This window comes from Talpa europaea (genome assembly GCF_964194135.1).
Source record: "Talpa europaea genome assembly, chromosome: 3".
NCBI classification, from domain to species: Eukaryota; Metazoa; Chordata; class Mammalia; order Eulipotyphla; family Talpidae; genus Talpa; species Talpa europaea.
This window is the reverse complement of record NC_140069.1, coordinates 116,392,872-116,417,943: the sequence shown is the minus strand read 5'-3', so window position 1 is coordinate 116,417,943 and position 25,072 is coordinate 116,392,872. Positions and strand designations below refer to the sequence as shown.

The following is a 25,072-nucleotide window of genomic DNA, read 5'->3' as shown; positions in this document are numbered from 1 at the left end:
AACATTGTGATTAAAAATGTTTATGCACACACTAATCATAGACAATTCGTGTCCAGGTTTCTCCAGTTCACATTAAGGCTGGGAAGCAAGTCTGTTCTAAGCACATGCAGAGCCCCTGACCAACCTGGTGAAGGAGTTTTATTGCATTATTCTTATGATAATGGGATAACTTGGAAACTATTGGAACACTATTCATATCTCAATTATCATGAGCCCAGGTATGTTGGAAAAGATTTGGGAAAATGGTTAGAGTGACTTCTCCTTCCTGGAGAAATCATCAATTAAGTGATATACTATTCCAGATATTTTTCTGTAGAAAGGTGGTGAGGACAAAGATGGATGTGTCTTGCAGTGAAAAACTACTGTCATATTCCTCTAACCAATGGATCATTTGTCTTCTGACTTCTGATAATTTGAAGAAATTTAACTCATACTTTGAAATGTGTATTTAAGGAAAATATTTTGATGACTAGAAAAGAAAAACAGCTATCATTAATTTTCTTAAATTAAATATAGGATAAACTATTGGATATGATTTAATATAGTACTAAATTGTAAATATCAACAAATATTTGTTAGTGATATAAAATGTATGTTGTCTTATATAAATTGTATAAGGTAAAAATTTATAAAATCTGATAACCAATATGTTTTTTAAATTTGCATATAATTAAGTAACAAGTACAAAGACATTTTTCTAGAATGTATAGAATCCCTGGCAAAGATAAAATGTGATGATATATTTAAACTCTGTCTGAAGGTCATTTCTGTTTTCTATTTAGCTTATATATTTCATAATCTATAGTCACAACTATAAGATTTAAGTTTTACTTGAAGCAGGGCCATCCTTCAATGTCAGGAAAGTAGTAATCACCATTAGTTGTACAATTTTGATAGTGTCCAAAGGATCCATTCCCTCCTAGAACACCAGCTCATTGAAATCTTTTAAAATAGCAGAAAAGGAAGGTGGGAACATTAAAACACCATTAAAGGAGGGAATATGTTGCCTTGCATTCACAGCCAAATAAAAAGAACTAACACCATTTTTCTTGCTGAAAATACATGTTCATCATGGGCAGATGTGAGAGTGAGGTTGCTCTGATCTCATAGCAAAAAAAGGAGGGCATTAATAATAGCTCTTACTTAATTTAAGAATTTGCCTAGGATTTTCACTATATCTAATTATTTGCAAATAGATGAAGACTAGTGCTTTCATAGGAAATGAAGAAGCATGTACTAGAGATAATGTTAGCAGCTATTATGAGTTGTAACTAACATACATTATAAAATTTTAAGAATGCATGAGATGTGTTGAACACTTTTCCTGTAAAGGTAGATATAAGGCTAAAGTCAATTTTTCCTTAGTAAGGGCACATGGATCTTAAGGAAATGTTCCATAGACTTTTCATAATAAACTTTAAAAGAAAATTAAACATAAATCAAGGTGATAATAGTGATGAAAAGGTAAAGAAAATATCACCATCCTAAGTTAACTTAGCCCAAAACACAATTTTTTTCTAACAAGAATAGACAGCTCCAAAATTCAGTACTCAACCTATATCGTGCAATTTAATTAATCTTTGTTGATATGAAAAATAATTACACATTTAATGTGCTGTTGCGAAGGTGTGTTTAATCTTGCCTGCCATTTGACAGCAACATTTTTCTTCTAAGCAGAATCAAGGTGGCTTTTCAGCATTAGGTATGTGCATAGCTTGAAAGATTAAGATCAGAGTGGAGTTTTTTTAAAAAAAGAGAAGTGATAAGAACTCTTTCATTTTCTATATATGCACCTCTATCCGTGGGACTGCCCTGCTACTCTCTCTCTTACTAAAATCAATAAAAGGTGGCAAGGCAGAAGTAGAATTTGATGTATTCTAGATACTAAATTATATTTAATATGATAAATAATACAAACCATGTAAATACTTCATAAGAGAACTAAATATACCTTGATGCCTTTGGCCATGTGCTAGATTTTCTCCAGTATAAATTGCTGCCTGTAATTGCTGTGAATTCATATTGTTCCTTTCTGCCATTGTTGTTCAAAAACAAATGATTCATAAATTAGGTATACTCGTTGGCTAGCCATATTGTTCCTAGCCAGTTTCTAATAATTTAGTGCCTATGATTCACTCAGTAAATAAAAGAGCGCTATCTGCATGTTATTTAAATTTTTTTCTTTCTTTTAATTTAAATTTTATTTTTATATTCCCCATACAATTACAACCCCCTTATTTTGACCCCAAACCCTCCTTTCCCCGCCCCCATAGAGTGTCTCTGGTTCATAGTTGTTTGTTGATTTTGATATTTTCTTTCTTATAGTTATTCTTTTTCCTGGTCCCTTATTTAAGTTTTCTAGATTCCTGCTATGAGTGAGACCATCCGGTATTTTTCTTATTCTTTCTGGCTTATTTCACTGAGCATGATCCCTTCCAATGCCATCTATGTTGCTGCAAATTGCATGTGTTTATCTTTTTTGAATGCTGAGTATTATTCCATGGTGTATATGTACCACATCTTCTTGATCCAGTCATCTATTTTGGGGCATTTGGGTTGTTTCCAAAGCTTAGCTATTGTAAATAGAGCTGCTATAAACATAGGGGTGCAGGTGCTCTTTGGAATTGATGTTTCTGTGTCCTTTGGGTAAATACCTAGTAGTGGAATTGCTGGATCATATGGAAGCTCTATGTTTAGTAGGTCAAGGAATCTCCACATAGCTCTCCATAGTGGTTGGACCAGTTTGCACTCCCACCAACAGTGCAGGAGAGTACCTTTTTCTCCACAACCTCGCCAACCTTTGTTGTTGCTAGTTTTTTTAATATGTGCCATTCTCACTGGTGTAAGATGGTATCTCATTGTATGTTATTTAAAATTTAAAACCTGTTAATATATCTAAGTTTGTCTTTCATTCAAACTGACTGAACTGGTATTTTTATTAATGCAAAACTTTATATCACTAGTGGGACTAAAATTATTCTAGATTTTTCTTTTTTTTTTACTCTTTTTATTTATTTATTTTTTAATAATAAATTTTATTTTTATATTCCCCATACAATTGCAGCCCCCCCCATTCTGACCCCAATCCCTACCCTCCAGCCCCTCACCCCCCAAAAAGTGTCTCTGGTTCATAGTTTTTTGTTGATTTTGATTTTCACTTTCTTATAGTTATTCATTTTCCTGGTCCCTTATTTAAGTTTTCTAGATTCCTGCTATGAGTGAGACCATCCGGTATTTTTCTTTTTCTTTTTGGCTTATTTCGCTGAGCATGATCCCTTCCAGCGCCATCCATGTTGCTGCAAATTGCATGTGTTTATCTTTTTTGAATGCTGAGTAATATTCCATGGTATATATGTACCACATCTTCTTGATCCAGTCATCTATTTTTGAGCATTTGGGCTGTTTCCAAAGCTTAGCTATTGTAAATAGTGCTGCTATAAACATAGGGGTGCAGGTGTTCTTTGGAATGGATGTTTCTGTGTCCTTTGGGTAAAGACCTAGGAGTGGAATTGCTGGATCATATGGAAACTCTATGTTTAGTAGGTCCAGAAATCTCCACACAGCTCTCCATAGTGGTTGGACGAATTTGCACTCCCACCAGCAGTGCAGAAGAGTTCCTTTTTCTCCACTCCCTCGCCAACATTTGTTGTTGCTAGTTTTTTTAATATGTGCCATTCTCACTGGTGTGAGATGGTATCTCATGGTAGTTTTGATTTGCATTTCCCTGATTACAAGTGATGTTGAACATTTTTTCATATGCCTGTTGGCCATTTGCATTTCCTCTTTTTTTTTAAATAATAAATTTTATTTTTATATTCCCCCATACAATTGCAAACGCCCCATTCTGACCCCAATCCTTCCCCTCCCACCCCCCACCCCCCAAAAAGTGTCTCTGCTTCATAGTTTTCTGTTGATTTTATTTTCACTTTCTTATATTCATTTTCCTGGTCCCTTATTTAAGTTCTCTAGATACCTGCTATGAGTGAGACCATCCGGTATTTTTCTTTTTCTTTTTGGCTTATTTCGCTGAGCATGATCCCTGCCAGCGCCATCCATGCTGCTGCAAATTGCATGTGTTTATCTTTTTGAATGCTGAGTAATATTCCATGGTATATATGTACCACATCTTCTTGATCCAGTCATCTATTTTGGGCATTTGGGTTGTTTCCAAAGCTTAGCTATTGTAAACAGTGCTGCTATAAACATAGGGGTGCAGGTGCTCTTTGGAATGGATGTTTCTGTGTCCTTTGGGTAAATACCTAGGAGTGGAATTGCTGGATCATATGGAAGCTCTATGTTTAGTAGGTCCAGAAATCTCCACACAGCTCTCCATAGTGGTTGGACCAGTTTGCACTCCCACCAACAGTGCAGAAGAGTTCCTTTTTCTCCACACCCTCGCCAACATTTGTTGTTGCTAGTTTTTTTAATATGTGCCATTCTCACTGGTGTGAGATGGTATCTCATGGTAGTTTTGATTTGCATTTCCCTGATTACAAGTGATGTTGAACATTTTTTCATATGTCTGTTGGCCATTTGCATTTCCTCTTCAGAGAAGTTTCTTTTTAGCTCTTCTGCCCATTTTTTGACTGGATTATTTTCTTTGTTGTTGCTGAGTCTCATCAGCTCTTTGCAGATTTTTGTGATCAGTCCTTTATCATTAGTGTTGGGTGCAAAAATTTTCTCCCAGTTGGTGGGGCTTCTCTTTGTTTTTGTTATTGTCTCTTTTGCTGTGCAGAAGCTCTTTAATTTGATGTAGTCCCAGCTGTTTATCTTTGTCTTCACTATCACTGCTTTGGGTGATGAGTCTGTAAAGATGTCTTTGATGTGCAAATCCCGTAGTGTTTCGCCTATATTTCCTTCTATGTATTTTATGGTTTCAGGTCTTATGTCTAGTTCTTTAATCCATTTTGAGTTAATTTTTGTGTATGGTGTGAGGTAGTGGTCAAGCTTCATTCTTTTGCATGTAGCGACCCAGTTTTCCCAGCACCATTTATTGAACAAACTTTCTTTGCTCCAATGCATAGTCTTTGCTCCTTTGTCAAAGATTAGTTGACCATAAATCTGTGGGTTTATTTCTGGATTTTCTATTCGATTCCATTGGTCTGTATGTCTGTTCTTGTTCCAATACCATGCAGTTTTGATGATTATGGCTTTGTAGTATAGTTTGAAGTCTGGGAGTGTGATGCCTCTATTCCCTTCTTTTTTTTTCAGGAGATCTTTGGCTATTCGGGGTTTTTTGTGATTCCATATGAATTTCATCAATAATTGTTCTATTTCTTTGAAGAATGACATTGAAATTTTGATTGGAATAGCATTGAATCTGTATATTGCTTTTGGAAGGATGGCCATTTTAATAATGTTTATTCTTCCAATCCAGGAGCAGGGGATGTCTCTCCATTTCTTTGTGTCTTCTTCTATTTCTTTTAACAGTGTTTTATAGTTTTCTTTTTATACGTCCTTTACCTCTTTTGTTAGATTTATTCCCAAATATTTGATTTTTTTTGTTTCAATAACGAAAGGGATGGTTTTTTTGATTTCTTCTTCTTCAGATTTATTTTTTGTGTATAGGAAGGCTACTGACTTTTGCGTGTTGATTTTGTATCCTGCCACTTTACTGAACTGATTGATGAGTTGAATTAGCTTTTCTGTGGAGATTTTGGGGTTCTCTATGTATAATATCATATCGTCTGCAAATAGTGATAGTTTGACTTCTTCTTTTCCTATTTGGATTCCTTGGATGTCTTTCTCTTGTCTTATTGCTCTGGCTAGGACTTCCAGTATTATATTGAAAAGCAGTGGTGAGAGTGGACATCCTTGTCTTGTTCCAGATCTTAATGGAATTGCTTTCAGCTTTTCACCATTGAGAATGATACTGGCTGTTGGCTTGTCATAGATGGCCTTTATGATGTTAAGGTATGTTCCTTGTACCCCAAGAATTTCAAGGGCTTTTATCATGAATGGGTGTTGCACTTTGTCGAAAGCTTTCTCAGCATCTATTGATATTATCATATGGTTTTTATATTTCTTTTTGTTGATGTGTTGGATAACGTTGATTGATTTTCGGATGTTAAACCATCCTTGTGTCCCTGGAATGAATCCTACTTGGTCGTGGTGAATTATCTTATGGATACATTGTTGGATTCTGATGGCTAAAATTTTATTGAGGATCTTTGCATCAGTGTTCATTAGGGAGATTGGCCTGTAGTTTTCCTTTTTTGTGTTGTCCTTGTTTGGTTTTGGTATTAGTGTAATGTTGGCTTCATTGAACGTGTTTGGTATTGTCCCTTCCTTCTCAATTTTTTGGAAGAGTTTGTGAAGGATAGGCACTAATTTGTCTCTGAATGTTTGGTAGAATTCATTTGTAAATCCATCAGGTCCTGGGCTTTTGTTTTTGGGGAGGTTTTTGATTACCATTTCAATTTCGCTGCTTGTAATTGGTCTGTTTAGGTGTTCTATTTCTTCTTTATCTAGCTTTGGGTGATTGTAGAGTTGTAGGAATTTGTCCATCTCCTCTAGATTGTTGAACTTGTTTCCATATAACTGTTCATAGTAGTTACTGATTATTCTTTTGATTTCTGCTGTGTCCGTTGTGATTTCTCCTCTTTCATTGATGATCCCGTTTATTTGTGCTTTCTCCCTTTTTTCCTTTGTGAGCCTGGCTAGGGGTTTGTCTATTTTATTGATTTTTTCAAAGAACCAGCTCTTGGTTTCATTGATCTTTTGGATTGTTTTTTTAGTTTCAATTTCATTTATTTCTGCTTTGGTTTTTATTATTTCTTTTCTTTTACTGGTTTTGGGGTTTTTTTGTTGTTCTTTTTCTAGATCTTTGAGCTTCGAGGTTAGGTTGTTTCTTTGAGTTCTTTCTTGTTTCTTGATGTGAGCTTCTATTGCTATATATTTTCCTCTTATTACTGCTTTTGCTGTATCCCATACATTTAGGATATTGGTGTCCTCCTTGTCGTTCAATTCAAAAAATTTTTTAATTTCTTCTTTGATCTCCTCATTAGTCCAATGGTCTTCCAGTAGTGTGGTTTTTAATCTCCATGAGGTAGGAAAGTTCCTTGCCTTCTTTTTATGGTTTATTTCTAGTTTGATGCCTTCATGGTCAGAAAAGATGGTTGATATGATTTCAATCTTGGTGTATCTGTTGATGTTTGTCTTGTGCCCCAGTATGTGATCGATCCTGGAGAATGATCCGTGTGCGCTTGAGAAAAATGTGTACTCCGTTTTTTTGGGGTTTAGTGTTCTATATATGTCTGTTAAGCCCAATTGCTCTAGGTCCTTATTTAGAGCTTTGGTTTCTTTACTTATTTTTTGTCTTGTTGATCTATCCATTGTTGATAGTGGTGTGTTGAAGTCTCCCACTACGTATGTGTTTTCTCTGATGTCTGTTTTCAGAGAGGACAACAGTTGTCTGATATATTTTGGTGCTCCTTCGTTTGGTGAGTATATGTTAATGAGTGTTATTTCTTCTTGAAGTATTGTCCCCTTGATCATAATGTAGTGACCATTGGGGTCTCTTTTTATCTTTTTGAGTTTGAAATCTGTTTTATCTGATATAAGTATAGCTGTTCCTGCTTTCTTTTTTGGTCCATTTGCTTGTAGGATTGTTTTCCATCCTTTAACTTTGAGCCTATTTTTATCTTTTGTAGCTAAATGTGTTTCCTGGAGACAGCAAAAGGTTGGGTTTTGTTTCTTAATCCAGGCTGCAACTCTGTGTCTTTTTATTGAAGAGTTTAGTCCATTTACATTTAGAGTTAATATTGATATGTTAACATCTGTATTTGCCATTGTGTTTGTCTTTCCTTTGATTTTATTTATTTATTCTTTTAATAACTTTTTTTTTTTTTTGGCCTTCTTTCATTGTTATTCGTCCCTCTGAGGTTCTGGCTTTAGGACTCCTTGTAGTATTTTTTGGAGTGGGGGTTCAGTTGCAATGAAATTCCGGAGTTTCTGTTTGTCTGGGAAGGTCCATATTCTTTCTTCAAAGAGGAAGGAGAGCTTTGCGGGATAGAGTATTCTTGGTTGGCATCTGTTTTCTTGGAGTCTGTTGACTATGTCCCTCCACTCTCTCCTTGCCTGTAGTGTTTCTTAGGAGAAGTCTGATGTCAGCCTGATTGGCTTTCCTTTGAATGTTATCTGTTTCTTCCCTCTTGCCAGCTTCATTATTTTTTCCTTGTCCTGGATTTTTGGGAGCTTTACTATTATGTGTCTTGCTGTATTTTTCCTTTCGTCGTGGAAGTTTGGTGTTCTTCTTGCTTCTTGTATATCAGTTTTCAGCTCCTTCTTCACATTTGGGAAGTTCTCTTCAATTATCTCTTTGAATATTTTCTCTGTTCCTACTTCTCTCTCCTCTCCTTCTGGTATTCCTATAACTCTTATATTTCCTTTCCTCATGGAGTCAGATAGTTCCCGAAGTCTTTCTTCATTCTTTTTCCTTCATACTTCTCTTTCCTTTTCTGTTTTGGTTCTTTTTATTTCTGTGTCTTATTAATAAGAGTACTTATTCGTTCTTCCATTTCATCTATTCTGCTTTCATTGCTTTTCCCAGAATTCTTTAGTTCTTCCATTAATTCTTTGATCTCCTGCATTTCTTTTACTTCCCTCTTTAGGGACTCAATTTCATTCTTCTGATCGTTGATTATTTTTCCCTTATCATTGTTTTCCTTTATGACTTCTGTCAGTTTTTTAATCACGGCAATTTTAAATTCTCTTTCTGGAAGGCTCAGAAGTTCTTCCAAGTTACTGTCGTTGCAATCTGGGGGCTGGTTTTCTTTTTGTGGTGTGCTTTTTCTCTGGAGAGTTGCTAGGTTGCGTGTGGTTCTTCTCCTCCCTACTGTCTGTTTTCTAATTTGCCGTATGCGTTGGGACACTGTGTTGTTGGGACTGGCCGGCATCTTGGGTGGGCTTCTCTGCTCCCCTCTGGTTCCTCCAGGAGTCATCGTGCGGCCAGGGGCTGTGTGCTGGTGCTGGTCTCCTCCTGGGGGGCGGGGCTCTCTTTAATGGCGCCTGGAGCTCACCTCCGCGGCGGATCCTGCAGGGTTCTCCACAGCTCCCGTTCACGGGGTGTGGTGGCTGAAATAGTTCCTTTCCACTCACAGTCCCGCTTGCTGCGTCCTTTGTTCTTGTTGGCCATTTTGGTTTGTTGTTTTCCTCCTCTCTGCTGGTCGGAGAGTGCTGACTTTGTGGGCGGGGGAGGGGAGGAGGGTTCTGCGCTTTCCTCCCTTCTGGTCCTCTTTTATGGCAACTTTCTTCTTCGGGCAGTTTGCTGGAGTCGTCCGTTTATCTTCCGTGTCCCAGTTCTCACTGGGACCTGCCGCTTTTCCTCCCTATTAACTTTTTTTAATGGGAGATCTTACTCGCAGCGTCTCCTCGCCGCCATGTTGCCATCACGGCAATTTTAAATTCTCTTTCTGGAAGGCTCAGAAGTTCTTCCAAGTTACTGTCGTTGCAATCTGGGGGGTGGTTTTCTTTTTGTGGTGTACTTTTTTCCTGAGGAGTTGTTAGGTTGCGTGTGGTTCTTCTACTCCCTACTGTCTGTTTTCTAATTTGTCGTATGCATTGGGACACTGTGTTGCTCGGACTGGCCGGCGTCTTGGGTGAACTTCTCCGCTCTCCTCTGGCTCCTCCAGGAGCCATCTCTGGCTTCTGAGGGAGCTTTCTGCTGGTTTCAGGAAGTCTTTACTGAAGAAATGTCCCTGTTCTAAAATGGCAACGCGGGACTCGGTCCCTGAGCATCCGGTCTCAGGCACACTCTTCTGCGCACCCGGTCTGCCCCGGCCGTGGGTGCCTGTTCCCTCTGTGGGCTCAGACTGCTGGTCGGAAGGGGCCTGGCGTGGGCTAACTTCCCAGCTGGCCACTGTCTCCTCCAGGAGCCTTCTGCCCTTTTTAAGCAGTCTTAAGAAATTTCCCTGTTCTATGGGGTGTTAGTGACCTTTTTTCTGGTCGCTAGGTGGCGCCAGAGAGCTCTCCTATTGTCCTTCGGGGGCTGTTTTTCGCCCCCCCCACCCTGTGGAACAGGGAACAGAGCGGGAATGGTAGGGTAAACCTCAACGGCTTTGGGGTGCTGTGTCTGCCTTGTGCCCCACCATCGTGGAGAACCCACGCCCCGAACTTTGTGCCCCGGGTCTCAGTTCCAAAGCCCTCAGGTCCAGGACGCGGGCTGTAGCCCAGTTCAGTGGCGCGGGTATGGCGCCTTTTGCACCCGCTCCCGTGCCTGGGCGCCTGGTTTCTGCTTACTCAGTGAGGGACTTTCACCCCCATGAGGGCCTCCGCGCGTCTCCCTGCAAGCCTAGGTCGCAGGCGCAGGGACCTGGGCAGCCGCAATCCCGATCCGCGTTTGCTTTTCAAGCGCGCCAAGCGCGCCGCTTTTCCGTGCAAGCTTACCGGCCGGCCCCGGGGCTGTGTGCAGGTCTCCTCCAGAGTCTCTTTGTTCTCTAATGGCGCCAGGAGCCGTTTGCTCACCGCCGCGGCGAATCCTGCAGGGTTCTCCACAGCTCCCATTCACGGGGTGTGGTGGCTGCAATAGTTCCTTTCCAATCCAGTCCCGCTTGCTGCGTCGTTTGTTCTTGTTGGTCGTTTTAGTTTGTTTTTTTCCTCCTCTCTGTTGGTCGGAGAGTGCCGACTCTGTGGGTGGGGGAGGCGAGCAGGGTTCTGTGCTTTCCTCCCTTCTAGTCCTCTTTTATGGCAACTTTCTTCTTCGGGTAGTTTGCTGGAGTCGTCCGTTTATCTTCCGTGTCCCAGTTCTCACTGGGACCTGCCGCTTTTCTTCCCTATTAACTTTTGTTAAATGGGAGATCTTACTCGCAGCGTCTCCTCGCCACCATGTTGCTCCACCCCTCTATTCTAGATTTTTCTTAATGATAGGACTTGTTATTCTAAAATTGTGTTGTCTGATCTTAGTTTAGTTTTTTTAATTGCATTTGATTACAATAAATTATGAACTCTACCTAGTAAAGGAAGATTGAGAAAATTGGCTTAAATGCCTGAGTCATTTTTTTATTAAAGTATATTCTATCTTTTTGTTTTTTTAAATTGAGGCAACATTGGTTTACATCATTGACTATGTCTTAGTATAGGATCTCCCCTTTCAGGTATTGTTACTACACCACACCCACCACCAAAGCACCCATAGTCCTTTGCTCTCCCTCCCCACTTAGTTCTTGCCCCTCTTCCTCGCCTCTCCCTCAGTTCTATAATCAGATTTCTGGAGTTTATTGTTAGTTTGGCTTTATCTGGCTCATGAAAAAATGTTCATCCTTGAGTTTTATCTGGAAATGCTCTGATCAAAAGATTTTATAGCTATTCTAACACAGCCACAGTAATATGCATAGAGTAATGAAAGCAGAAACTCTTCTCTCCCCCAAAGATATGATGCAGAGGTCAAGGGCACATGCTCTGGAGCCATACTGCCTTGGTCCAGGTTCTGACATTGTCACTTAAAAGTGGATTAACTTTGGGCCTCCCTGGTGGCGCAAGTGGTTAAGCACAGCACTGTGATGCAATCCACAGCCTCTGTAGCACGAGTTTGATCCCCAGCTGGCCAGGAAGCAACCCACAGGCGCAGCAGCTCCCCTCAGCAGTGTATTTCAGTCAATCTGCCTTTTCTGTTCCCCACTCTGTTTCTGGTAGAAACACCCTGCATATCCGGCCTGTACCCCAGCTCTTGTATGCATAAATAAATAAATAAATCTTTTTTAAAAAAGTGGATTAACCTTAAAGGAAATATTTAATCTCTGTGTGCCTCTGTATACAAATACCTATCTTGGTGTGCTGCTATTATATAAATCATTCATGCAGCAAGAATTTGTTGAGTTCTTTTTATGTACCAGGTATTGTTCTAGATGCTAAGATATGCAACCAAAAAAAAAAGTCTCTGACTTTGCCATAAAGATGTTATTATCCCAACTTCACAGATAAAGCTGCTAAGAGACATAGACATTAAGTACCTTCCCTGGTTGCAAAATCATTAACCATTAGGTGTCAGTGGGGGCTTTCACTCAGCAGTCTAACTATAGACCCAACAGTCTCAATGTCTTTGCTAAGGAAAATATTGATCACTTCATTTCAATTAATAAATTCAATTATCACTGTATCTACACTATTTTTTTCTTTAAAGTTGCCTGAGAAATTCTCCTTTTTAGTTATTATTTTTTAATTATATTTTCTTCAGAGAGAATAACTGCTTTTAAATTATTAATGTATGGAAAATTATAATTTTATGATATCATGCTAATCAAGTTTAATTATTAAGTTAATGCACAACATTTTCATTATTGAGCCAGTTTAAATATAGTGGATTAAAAATAAATATTTAGGAAAATTGAAGTGAATAGTGATAAATACTAAATTTTATTATTTTTCTCTAATAAGCCCACTTTAGCAAAAATAGTCATCAGATTATGGAAAATATATAAACTCTCTCTTTTTGGCCTAAGAAATATCTTAGAAGAGGGGAGCAAAGGAAGGAAAGGGTGAAGGGACTATGGTGGAGGATTGTGAGTGTTTGGCAATGGGTATAGTACTGTAACATACATCTGAAGAGGTGTGAACCTATATCTGCAAATCGTATACAGTGTTGTAAGCATTGTTACCACAATAAATATATACAAATTAATTTAATTAAGTTAAACCACAGGGACATATAAAAGGTAACTGTTAACTAATATGAGTTTTTTTATAACTTATGAAATAAGTTTCATAACTTATGTTCTGTATGTACATTATTTATATAAAGTTTATGTTGTAATTTGGAATGTTCTATCCTAACGGTAATGGAAACCATTGAACTTTAACAGAAACCACAGAAATAAATTACGTGCTTTCAGGGGAAAAAGGAAATGTATTAAAATTTATATTTCTTTTTCTGAATATTGATTTCTATAATTTAAAAGGTATAATTTCTTACATTGCAACAAAAATCCTACCAGTTTTTTACCATTTTGTATGGTTAATGGTGATATATTATTCTATGCCATAATTCTATGTACAGATTATTTAAAGAGAAAATAGATATTATTTTTAATAATTTTCATTGTGTAAAAAATTACATTCCATAATATAATTGAAAGTATCTTCACAAATAAACCAGAAGGAAAAAGAAAAATATCGGATGGTTTCACTTATAACAGGAATATAAGGGGAACCAAATAAGACATCAGTGTAAAAAAAATAATAATAATAACAGTACAAAACACAACAAAGCAAAAACAGACAATTATAAACCAGAGACATACTGCAGGGGAGGAGGAGAGAGAGGGGTGAGAGGGATGGAGGGAGGTGCACAGGGGACTGTGGTAATGGAGCATGGGTGCCTTGGGGAAGAAGATTCTATAAGGACTCAATCTGAGGGTGTGGGGGGAAGAAAATATGGTCTAAAAAATGTAAAAAATGATAAATGTTAAAAGTAAAAAATGAAAAAAAAAAAAGAAAGTATCTTCACAAACAACTAAAGATAAATGTTACACATACATCTCTTTTTCAATAAATTCATCCTTAGGCATTAAAGTTTTTAAATAATTTATTTCTAAGATATTCAGTTAGTTACTAATCTTTGGGAGTTTTTCCTTGCACACTAGGAAAATGACTCAGTCCCTTCAGTGTACATTTACTACAAACACCTCTCCTAATGTTTAATTGTACCTTAATGGAGACAAATGTTTCATTTGCCATTTGCTTCACATTTCACTTTAAGTATGCTAGTGAGTAGTGTGGTACTATGATTTATGGAGCTTTCAAACAGATGTCACTGCAGTGGCAATTAATGTATGATTCTTGCTGCTGTGTACAGTAATTGCTCCTGGAAATTAGATATTGTTCTTAATTTTCTTCACCATTTGTCAGAAATAAGTTTGTTATCATCACCACCATGACACAGCAAGTGACCTCACACACTAGGCTAATCTCATGGGAATAAAGAAAAAGTACTATGATTCCAACCAGCCCCAAACCGTAGTATGTGTAACAAGCTGTGCCAGATCCTTTACCAGGCTAAGATGAATCCTACCACTTTGACAACTGTTTTATTGAGTTATCTTTTCTGAGAGCAAATGAGTGAAAACAGTCACATTTCTAGGAGTGTGGAGAAAACAGTTGCTTAGAAAACTGGAAATCTCAAAAGAATGAAAAAGTGAGAGAACTGTTTTTTAAATACTATACTGAAAAATTAAAAAAAAATCCTTCTGTAAACATTTTGTATTTTAAAATATCAAAGTAATCCATATTTTCACTTTTATTTTTTTCCTTTAGAATAATTTCCGTAGAATTACCAGAGGATGCAAGACAATTTGGAATTCAGTTCAGATGGTGGCAACCATATCATTCTTCCCAGGGAGAAGATGTATGGGCTATTGATGAGATTATCATGACATCTGTGCTTTTCAACAGCATTAGTCTTGACTTTACCAATCTTGTGGAGGTTACTCAATCTCTGGGATTCTACCTCGGAAATGTTCAGCCATACTGTGGCCATGACTGGACCCTTTGGTGAGGATTTCATCTTTTTTTGTTGTTACAGTTTACATTAAACATTGGAATAGAAGAATGATCTTCCAGTCCCTCAAGAATTTAATCATCTAATTATAAGTATTTACTGAACACGAACCATTGTAAAGTCATTATTATCTCTCCATATAACATATCTTTGGAAGAAAGACCAAAAAAACAAGAAAATTGATAGATTTAACTAAACACAAAATGTCACCACATTTATTCTCAAAATTTTATTTCCCACCATCTAAATATAAAAATGCTCTTCAGAGAGTGTTAATAACTGAAATGATTATCATATTGTTCCTACATGATCATAATGAAATAGGAGATCACACTAGTGACTATTTCAGTGAAATTTCTCACAAGTAGTTCTGTTTTCATGCTATTTACCTGAATTCAAAGAAGTTTTATCACCTCTAATGTATTAACTAATATCTCCCCTTTTATCAAGCAATATTGGACAGTGACTCATATAGGTCTAATCAGTGAGATTTCAAGATTATGGAATATCTAAGTCAAGATACCTTTTATTCTTATTTTTCTTCCTGTGAACATATGGAAACTTAATTCTATAATGAATGGCAAATAAATCATTTAAGACTATAATTAAAATTTTAAGAACAGCAGTAGGATGCTATAATAATGATTAACTGGAATAAGGAGATAGCTGCTTCACATAGAAAGGAGGGGGTATGTTCAGATAGTTTAGGAAATGTATATGATACATTCCATTGATTGGAAAGTGAAAGAACGAGAAAAGTGAGAGTGACCATAGCATTTTCAAGGACCAAGAGGGAGGTCCGTGACACTAGAACCCAGGTAGTAAGGGAGTCAGAAATGGACATTGAGATGTACAGAAGTCAGATCACGTAGAACCTTCTAGACCCTTAGATCCTGGATTAAAACTCAATTCTTCACAGTTCCAAAACCCACAACTATCACCACTGTGCACACTGTTCTTCACTGAATTTCTTGAAAATTTTAAACATGATCGAGGAATAATTTTCTAAGAGACTTTTACTTTCTATTGAGTAATAGACCAATTTAATTTTCCCACATGAATCTTGCTGAAAGCTATTTACTGAAATTGTCTCCAGAGAACATATCATAAGTGACCCATCAGTGACCTTAGCATAATTAGAGGTAAATTTTACACACCATTGCACAGAAAATTACCTTTGATGGGAATTGTGCGTGGACAGTCAAATCTCACACACAGCAGGCTAAAATTCTAGCATCAAAATGACAGCTAATGGAATGAAAGTACAGCTGGTCACATTTGCTGTGAGTACTGTCCAACCGGATATAATGAAATTTTTATATGACAAAGTATAGAGTTATATTGTGCGTTTTCTATTTGATAGTCCCAGATGCTTATTTTTATAGATGTTCGTTCTTAGCCATGGAGTCTTCAAAGAAAATAAAGGGGTAAAGCAAAAAAGAAGATGCAAAAATGTAAACCAAAATGAGATTTCTTAGAATTTTATGCTTTCTGAAAATTTAAGTGATCTGAATTGACAGTAATTCAAATTGGTCATATACCATAAACTGTATCTCCCAAGTTTGTGTAGTAGATTTTTCCCCAGCACTTTTAATACAACAGAGTCATATCATGAATGCAAGTCCTGTATCATGTTTACTTTCATAAATAGTTAACATCTGCTCAAATAAACTCCAAAGTTGCTGAGCACTTTAATTTAACACTTGGGTTGAATGCATGATAACAGCAATTTAATTTCTGTGCTTTGATCAAAACCCTAAGAACAATATCCTTTCACACAAGTCTGATGAATATTCTTAATCTAACACTGCTTTAATTGGTGGAGATACATTTACTTTGTGAAAGTACAATCACAGTAATTATAGAAAACCATAAGAAAATATAAATAACTATACAATCCCCATGGGCACCTTGAGCAGCACTGTAGGAGCTTTATTAACAACCACATGTGAGCAATCAGATTTGACTTTCTGATCTTCTCTGAAATGAAAAGGAGTTGTCTTGGTTATGAAACAACAGAGAGTATACTCTGGCAGTGATAATGAGACTAGAGAAACACATTAACTGCTTTAATAAGGACATGAAAAATGCTTGCTACTCATTAAAATGAAACAACATGGAAGATCTCAAACTGTTCCCATTTTCTTAGCCAATGAGTCAGAATAAAGCCCCTTTTAATGACAGTGTTTTCTCTCTGCTGCTCTTGAAAAATATATTGTCCAAGTTCAATGTGAACTCAGTGTTCACTCAGTGTTCAGTGTTTTTCAGAAACACTTGTTACAATATTGAAATTCAAATGATGGTATTGACCAACTATTTACCATAGCCTCCTAGTCCAAAAACAAATTATTTTTTATGTAAAACCTTTTGATTATCTTATTAAACAAAAATTCTTTGAACATGTTCAAATATGTGGCCTCTACCCTTCAATGCCCTTGTTTCTCTCAAGGGAAATGTTAAAATGTATATGTGTTCTCTACAAATGACTGGTGTTAAATTAATTATTGTTGGCTTTTCCCAGCTGTGAGTTCATTTGGTTTTCATTTTCTAACTCATGACTTTCCATGAGCATGGATTGTTGTTACTAAGAGTGTTCTCCAGGGAAAACTTGGACAATTGCTTTTTCATTAGAAGAACTACAGGCAATATGCTATAAATCACTTTACAGTATGTCATCTTAGAATACTTTTTTCCATAGAGGAATGAGTTGCTTTTAATTATTTGTTGTACTTTCATTCCTTCCATACATATTATCTGAAATCATAACCTCTGTCTGCTTTATGTTAGAAATGGTCTTTAAAACCTCTTACATATATTTTAATATCATTAAGGGAAATTTTTAATTAAAGTTTATTAAAAATATAAATATCACTAAGTACAAATTTATAGTTAAATTCAGAATGTTATAATAGTGATGAATAAATCACTTACAAATCTAGGATGAAGGTTAAGAGACAAAAATAGTTAAATAACTATAACCACAATAATTTGCTAATGAATATACAAAACAACAAGATGTAAATTTTGACAGCAAAAACATAAAACTGTGTGGGAGGAGTGAAAATGTAGAGTTTTAATATGCATTCAAACTTATGAATTTAGAATAGACTGTTGTAAGTCTCATGGTAAGTATGAAGCAAAAATCTATAGTAGATGCACAAAAAATAAAGTGAAAGAATTCTAACCATAGAACTATCAAAAAAAAATCATCAAATTACAAAGAAAAAAAAGGAAAAAAGGGAACAAAAGAATTATTAAACAACCAGAAAGCAATTAACAAAATGGCAATAGTAAATCCACACCTATCCATAGTAACTTTAAATGTAGAACTGAAATCAAAAGATATAAAAGAGTCTTCAATCAAAAGACATAAAATGGTTGAATGGATAAAAACAACAAAAACCACAACTACATGTTGCCTACAAGAGACTCACTTAAGCTTTAAGGATATCCTAAAGCTGAAAATGAAGCTTGAAATAATACATTTCATGCAAAGTAATATGAAAGCAAGTATAGCCATACTTACATCACACAAAAATAGATTTTAAGCCAAAGACCTAATAAGAGACAAAAAGGTCATTATTTAATGATAAAAGAGTAACTCCAGCAAGAGAATATAACATTTGTAAATATTATATGTACCCAATCTAAGAACACCAAATATATAAAGCAAATATTGACAGACCTCAGGGATAGACAGCAATATAATAATAGTAGGGGACTTTAATGCCCCACTTTCATCAATAGATATATCATGTAGACACAAAATCAATAAGGAAACATTGGCCTTAAATAACACTTAGCAGACATTTATATTTACATCCAAGAGCAGCAGAATGCATATTCTTTCAAACACATATGGAACATTATTCAAGATAGTTCAAGACTCATGTCCTCTCATCCAGACAGCTGACTTTTAAGTCATGTAATTCTCCAAAGTTAGATTTTCCTAAAAATTTTATGTTCAACCAAGTCAGTGAGGTTTCAGAAGCAATATAGTGTACTACTGAACAAATTAACAAGAAAAATTTACACTTGATGATTTACATTCACAATGATTTTTATCTGTTGTTTAAATGAAAATTTAATAGCTGAGGCAATTGCTTTCTATGGTTAGTAGAAAAAAATCACAAATTCCAGTTGAATATTTTTGCAACATAATATGCATAATTGACATGGAAGATGGATGCATTTTAATGTTTGCAATGGTATATATAAGGTTCAAAAATAAACATGTAAGACTCCATAAAATTTCAAAATGGCCTAACTTTAGTGTGCTCTAAATAATGTACAAAACTGGAATGATAAAGAAAGAGAAAATTTCAAAGATTCCCCATGTATTTTTCTCTCACCTCACCTTTTCCCTCCATGCTGAACATTTTTGGTCAGGCTATCAGTGGACCAGTATTTTACTTTCTGAGAGGAAGTGAGGTACAAGAGGAAATAGGAAGGGTACTAAAAGGAACAACAGGAGTGTGTTGAAAAGGCATGTGCTAATGAAAAGTAGTGTAAATGTGGATTAAATAAGTTCACCTTATCTAAAATTGTTTTGGGGGTTAATATGGGTGCAATGTAAGAGCAATAGGACTAAGATGGTTCTGAACCATAAAAGAATCTGAAGTGAGTTTAAGTTATTAGCAGAAGTAGCAGAGCCTGAAAACAGCTAAAACGCCTCTAATTCTCCTCCCCCACCATAAATGGGAAGTATTGCCAGTAACAACTTCACACATACACACACACACACACACACACACACACACCCCACCCCCAAGATTCCTGACAAGAGACTGGCAGGTACCACAAGAGTTGAGAAGAACTGTATTCCCTTGGGCCATCAGTCAACTCTCTGACAGTCTGTCCCTCAGTTGCCCTCTATTTCTCCCTCTTTCTCTTTTTAGGGACCCAACGCAGACTGTGTTTTGTGCTGACTCCCACTCTGACTTTTACCTGGCAGAGATTTCCCTTTTCTGCCACAGTTTACGCCAGCTGCTAAACATTTCTTTAAAATGCTGTTAGGTAGGAAAAATGAAAATACAGCTGAAATGACAGACATCTTTAAAACCACTATCTCACCAACAAATTTCCATAAACTATAAATCTAGCTTTAATTGGAATTAATATCTGGCATCTGACATTGGGTAAATTGGGCTAGATCCAGAGGAAGCAAAGGTGTGTGTTAGCTGCAGGTAGAACTCTGCATCATAACACAGGATGAGGAGTAACTCTGTGGCTCCTCACAGACTTTCCCATCTATCTACATGGCGGTGATCTTGTAGGTGCGTGCAACCTGCCAGAACGAGAAGACTGTGCCCATTTCAGTCATGGTCATTGTGTTCACGCAGCCTGAACCGCTAACATAGGTTACACATTCCTCCCAGTTTTATCTCCCAGACATGAAGTTATATGATCCTTGAGAAAAAACAATCTTATTGCTGAGTTTTATTTGCAAAGAGTCTGCTTTCTGTAAAAGCTAAATAAGCAGTAGTTTACCAGCTCAAATTATGCTTTTTATTGACCTAGGAGTTTATGCAATTTAAAGTAAGATTCTAGTCCTTACTTGAAGAACTATGTGTAAATTTCCAAACTGAAAAAATGGAGATGAGAATGAAGAAGTGAAAGAATATAAACTATGTGCTTTAAATAGGAATGGTAAAGATAAGCAAAATAAAGCAGGTGCTAGGGACAAAAAACATAAAAGCAGCCTGAAATAGATGCTGAAACACGTGTGTATTCCAAAATATCTTTAATTGCCAACTCAACCCTGAAATCTTAACAAGATAAATAAGGAGTGATCTAGCCACTTAGAAATCCATAAGGACTTTTTGAATGAAATATTGAATAAAAAGATGGCAAAATGTATTATGTGGAAAGTTTCAAGTTTATCTGAAGCTAGACTGAATGAAGGTAGTAAAAAGAGATGATAATAAAATTAATTTGGTATCTAGAAATTTCTTATATAGCTAATCAGTCCAGTTGAGAAGCTGTTTGGGAGAATGTAGTTAGGAAACCAAGGGAAAATTAATAAATCAATTTATCATAGAAATAGGGTATGTTAAGTGCACATATTTTACTTTCTTTCCAAAATCCCCACTGAAGGGAGCCAAGCAATGTAACAGAAAATTCTGTCCTCTTCTCGGAACTTCAAACTTGAAAGAGTTTCTCAAAGAAATTATGCTGGAGGAAAGTATGCTGATAACTATAAAGTGAACAAAAGTTAAGTGGTCCCTCACTCCTAGACCCATTAATCTCTTCTGGACTGAATTGAGTCTACAGACCAGAGACCAATTACAGAGGTTGTACCAGGGAGACAGAAGTCCACAGAAAAGTGAAAGCAGTTGGGGCTTCAACACACCATATACCAAAGCAGGGAGACCATACAGAAAATCTGTTAGGATTACACAGAGGAAATTACAACAACCAGAATTCAGAGTGTGATTTGTTTTGTTCTAGTCCTTGAATGGTTAAACAAAGGTAAGGGAGGACCTGGACAAATGTAGAGTAATTAGCAGGATGATTTTCTAGAAAATGGAAAGCTTATGCCCTACAAATAAAAAATTATTTTCAGGGCATCCCTGGTGGCACAAGAGGTTAAGTCTCAGCACAATGAAGCTATTGGCAGTCACTGCAGCACAAGTTCTATCCCCAGTCAGGGAGCTAACCCACATGGCACAGCAAAAATTTCCTGCCTCACCTGCTGCTCCCCTCCGCAGTGTATTTCAGTCATTCTGCCTGTTCTGCTCCCCACTCTGTCTCTGGTTAATCCTTTTAAACCTCCCCCCCTCAGCCTATACCCAAGTTCTTAGATGCATAAATAAAATAAATCTTTAAAAAAATCCTTTTCAGATTTCCATTGGATATTTGCAAAAAACAAAAATGACACCAATAGAGACCAATAAAACGTTCTCTTCTTTGCTGTTTGACACAAAAATAGGGACCATAAAGGTCACATATTCCACCACTTAAATTTTTTAAACTTGTATTGGAAGGACAGATGGGACCTCCCTGAAAGCAAAACATGACAACAAATTGGGAGCAGAGGGGTTTGGATAGTTGCAAGACATATGACAGACTATATATTCCAATATATAAAGAACTTTACAAATAAGTAAGAAAAAGATAAACCCAGCTTTTTTGTTTGTTTGTTTGTTTAAAGATTTATTTATTTATTTATTCATACAAGCACTGGATACAGTCAGAAGCGCGGGAGGGTGAGAGAATTCACCAGAGCCAGAGCGGGGAGCAGAGCAGGCAGAAGGACCTAAGTACACTGCTGAGGGGAGCAGTGGACAGCAGGAGAGGTCTGCGCGCCATGTGGGACCCGCCTCCTGTGGCCGGGAAGCAGCCGGGGATCAAACCGTCGCTGCAGGGGCTGCGGGCAGCTTCACAGCCCAGCGCTCAACCGCTGCGCCACCGGGGAGGCCCAAACCCAGCTTTTAAAATGAGCAAAGCACATGAAAATAATACTCGCACATACAAACCAAAGAAACTACAAGTAGCCAAAAATATAAGTAGCTTTTTAACTTCTCTAGTATCAGGAAATGTAGATTTAAAAACTATGTGCATAGTAGACTAAAATGAAAAATATTGTTAGCGTTCAGTATTGGTAAGTGGTTAAGAACTGGCATCTCAGTCATTGCGCTAATTCTTGGTATAACCTTTCGGGAGGGCAACTTGGCAGTAAGTGTCAACTTTTAAAATTTGCTTTCACCAAGCAGTTCTGCTTCTAGGAGTTTTTCCTAAGAAAATAATTGGACAAGTACACAGAGATATATAAGAATGCAACTTTATAAAGCCTTGTTTATAATAGTGAAAAATGGGAACAACCCCCAAATTTTCCATAGTTAGAGATAGGGCTCTATTCATTAAAATGACAGTTTCACCATAATTTTTCAATATGGTAAAATGATAAATAGTAAAAGAAAAAAGTTGATTATGATTTTATAATTTTTTTTAAAAAAGAAAAGTGAATGTGTATGTTTTGAATATGTAAGCATTAAAAAGTCTACAACAAAATGTTAGCACTTATCATCTCTGGTAAATAGAATTGTTTATTTTTATTTTTTTTAAATGCTTCTATATTGTCAGGTCAAGTTTTCCAATAAGTATAGAATTTATATAAGCCACTAAAAGAATATGCTCATTTCTGCTGTGAAAAAAAATTAGCAGAAATAACAAATGAGTTTAAGCTCATAATATCAACAAGTTTTTCTAACAACTCTAGTAAACATTTTTTTTGTAAAAGTATCTTTCACATGTCCTTCTTCAGATGAATATAAATACTGAATGGTATCAAACCCAACAATAGCTTTGTGTTGCTGTTCTGTTTCTTTAGAAATGAGCTCTACTGAGTCAGTCTTTTCTGTGGGTTTCTGAAAATAATAGAATATTCTCTAGGTTTCTAAGAAGTGTAACTATTAGTGCATTGTCTTTTATTGTGGCTCATTGATAAAGATATTTCAACCTCTTTGTCTTACCAGACTATTCTTTTTTTTTTATTTTTATATTCCCCATACAATTGCAACCCCTTATTTTGACCCCAATCCCTCCCCTCCCCGCCCCCCACTTCCCATAGAGTGTCTCTGGTTCATAGTTGTTTGTTGATTTTGATTCTCACTTTCTTATAGTTATTCATTTTCCTGGTCCCTTATCTAAGTTTTCTAGATTCCTGCTATGAGTGAGACCATCAGGTATTTTTCTTTTTCTTTCTTTACCAGACTATTCTTTAAGAGATAGGGATCAAGTGTCAAAAATTGCCCATTCTCAGTTGATGTGACTGTTTTACATGCATTTGCTTTGAAGGCACTTTGTGACCAGAGTATTCTCCCACTTCCTTTGGTTATGTGTCTCTGCTTTTCACATAAAAGAGCCTTTTTTTGGAAATGGGGATGCACCCGAGGAAATGCAGAAAGAGTGATTTATTTAAGTGAGGATAACCTCATAGCCGTGTGTGTATCCATTACAACATTTAAGTAAGTTTTATAAAATGTACCTTCTCCCCTCACTCATGTGCCCCTTTTATTTAAATCCTCTAAGTGCCTTTGATAAGTGTAACATAGAGCAAAGGACATCAAAGTAGAAGTCAGAAGACCTCGTTTCTAGCTTTTTGATAACTGTGTGACCTTGGGGCCATTATCTCAGCCTCTGAGTTTTCCTCCTCCACAATGTTAGGGCTCCGCAAGAGCTATACTCTATACTAAGTATAGAATCATGGAGACTCTGTTTACATTTTAGTCTCATTCACTTTAGCAGGGTTTTAGTAGAGCCTTCTTGCAGGCCGAAATGAAAAGGAACCAGTATGTATTCTTGTCCTAATAGAGGTATCCTCATTCACTCATTAAATCTTGTAATAGATGCAGGAACTTCTATTCTGTTGTTCCTTTTTCTTTTTTTCTTTCTTTTTTGAGCTATTCTTGAAAATCAATGTGAACAAAGCTAAGTCTGATTCCTAATGCATTCTGTCTCCAGAATTTCTTCTCAAAATGCTGATGTGTGCTATTCTGTTTTTGTGACTGTAATAGACAAGTTCAGCTTTGTTTTTGCCATTACAAACATTTTTTGACTTCAACAAGTAGCAAAGAGCAGTTTAGTAAATTAAAGGATTTGACCTAAAATCACTGGCTTTCAGTCAGTCTTAAATAAATCATAAAATAACCAAGTGAACTGGTACTGTGAATAGTAAAGATGTTAAGACACAGAAATCTGTGCTTTTCTTGTGGTGTTTTGTTAAGACATCAGGGTAGCCATCATATGGTACCATGAAGTACTGTACGTATGTATCAATTAGAAATGCATTCATTCAGCTCTAAGTTACAACAAAAACAAGAGACTGACTATGGCATAAACAAAAGTGATGAGACAACACTTGTCACAAGCAATGCAGGTCTGGTAAACAGCTTAAGGAGACCATCAGGGACCCAGGCTCTCTCCATCTTTCTACTCTACCATCTCAGTAGAGACCGCCACCTAATAATTCCTTCCATTATTGTCACAAGATGGCTGCTGCCACTCGAGGACAGAAGGGGGGCAGTTGAAGTAATAGGCAGAGGAACATGTCAGCCAAGTCTATCTGTTTCCTTAAAAGCTTATATTAAAGCCAAATGAGTAAAGCCACCTAGCATCTTACTCTAATATCCCAATGGGGATAACTAATTGATGGATGTCAATGCTCCCAGACTAACCTCTGAAGGTGACTAGGGAGAAAAGAGGCTGTGATGGAGCTGCATCAGCCTACCCAACCCTATCTGCCCACAACTACCAGTTGAAGAGATATTTGCACTAAGTAAGAATTTAAAGTTGTGACTGTTTAACTGACCTCATTTAGCCTCTTAATATTTCTTTTTCTGTAATTTTTGTATTGTTTCTTTTTTGGCATCTTGGCAGCTTTACAAGCTATTATCATCAGGCTAACTCATGGAGAAGTTAAGTCTATGTCTGAATATTTCCTCTCTTCAGCCAATTTCATGGTTAATTTGTAACCTACACATAAGTTAGGTGCTGGCAATATTTGCAAAATGCAGCATTTCTTTCTGTTTCTGTATAGAACTGTGAGGACACAATACCATCTCAGGTGGAAGGAATTTA

The 25,072-nt window shown here is 36.7% G+C and overlaps 1 protein-coding gene across 1 annotated transcript in view; it reads left to right on the top strand.

The window, feature by feature from the left end:
* The window catches only part of RELN (reelin), a gene marked incomplete at both ends in the record, with an annotated part of 436,674 nt that overhangs the window by 287,649 nt on the left and 123,953 nt on the right, over positions 1-25,072 (top strand). The window contains 2 exons of the mRNA XM_084229490.1: positions 57-218; positions 14,248-14,484. Coding sequence (XP_084085616.1) covers positions 57-218; positions 14,248-14,484 — 399 coding nt within the window. The remainder of the gene's footprint in view (positions 1-56; positions 219-14,247; positions 14,485-25,072) is intronic.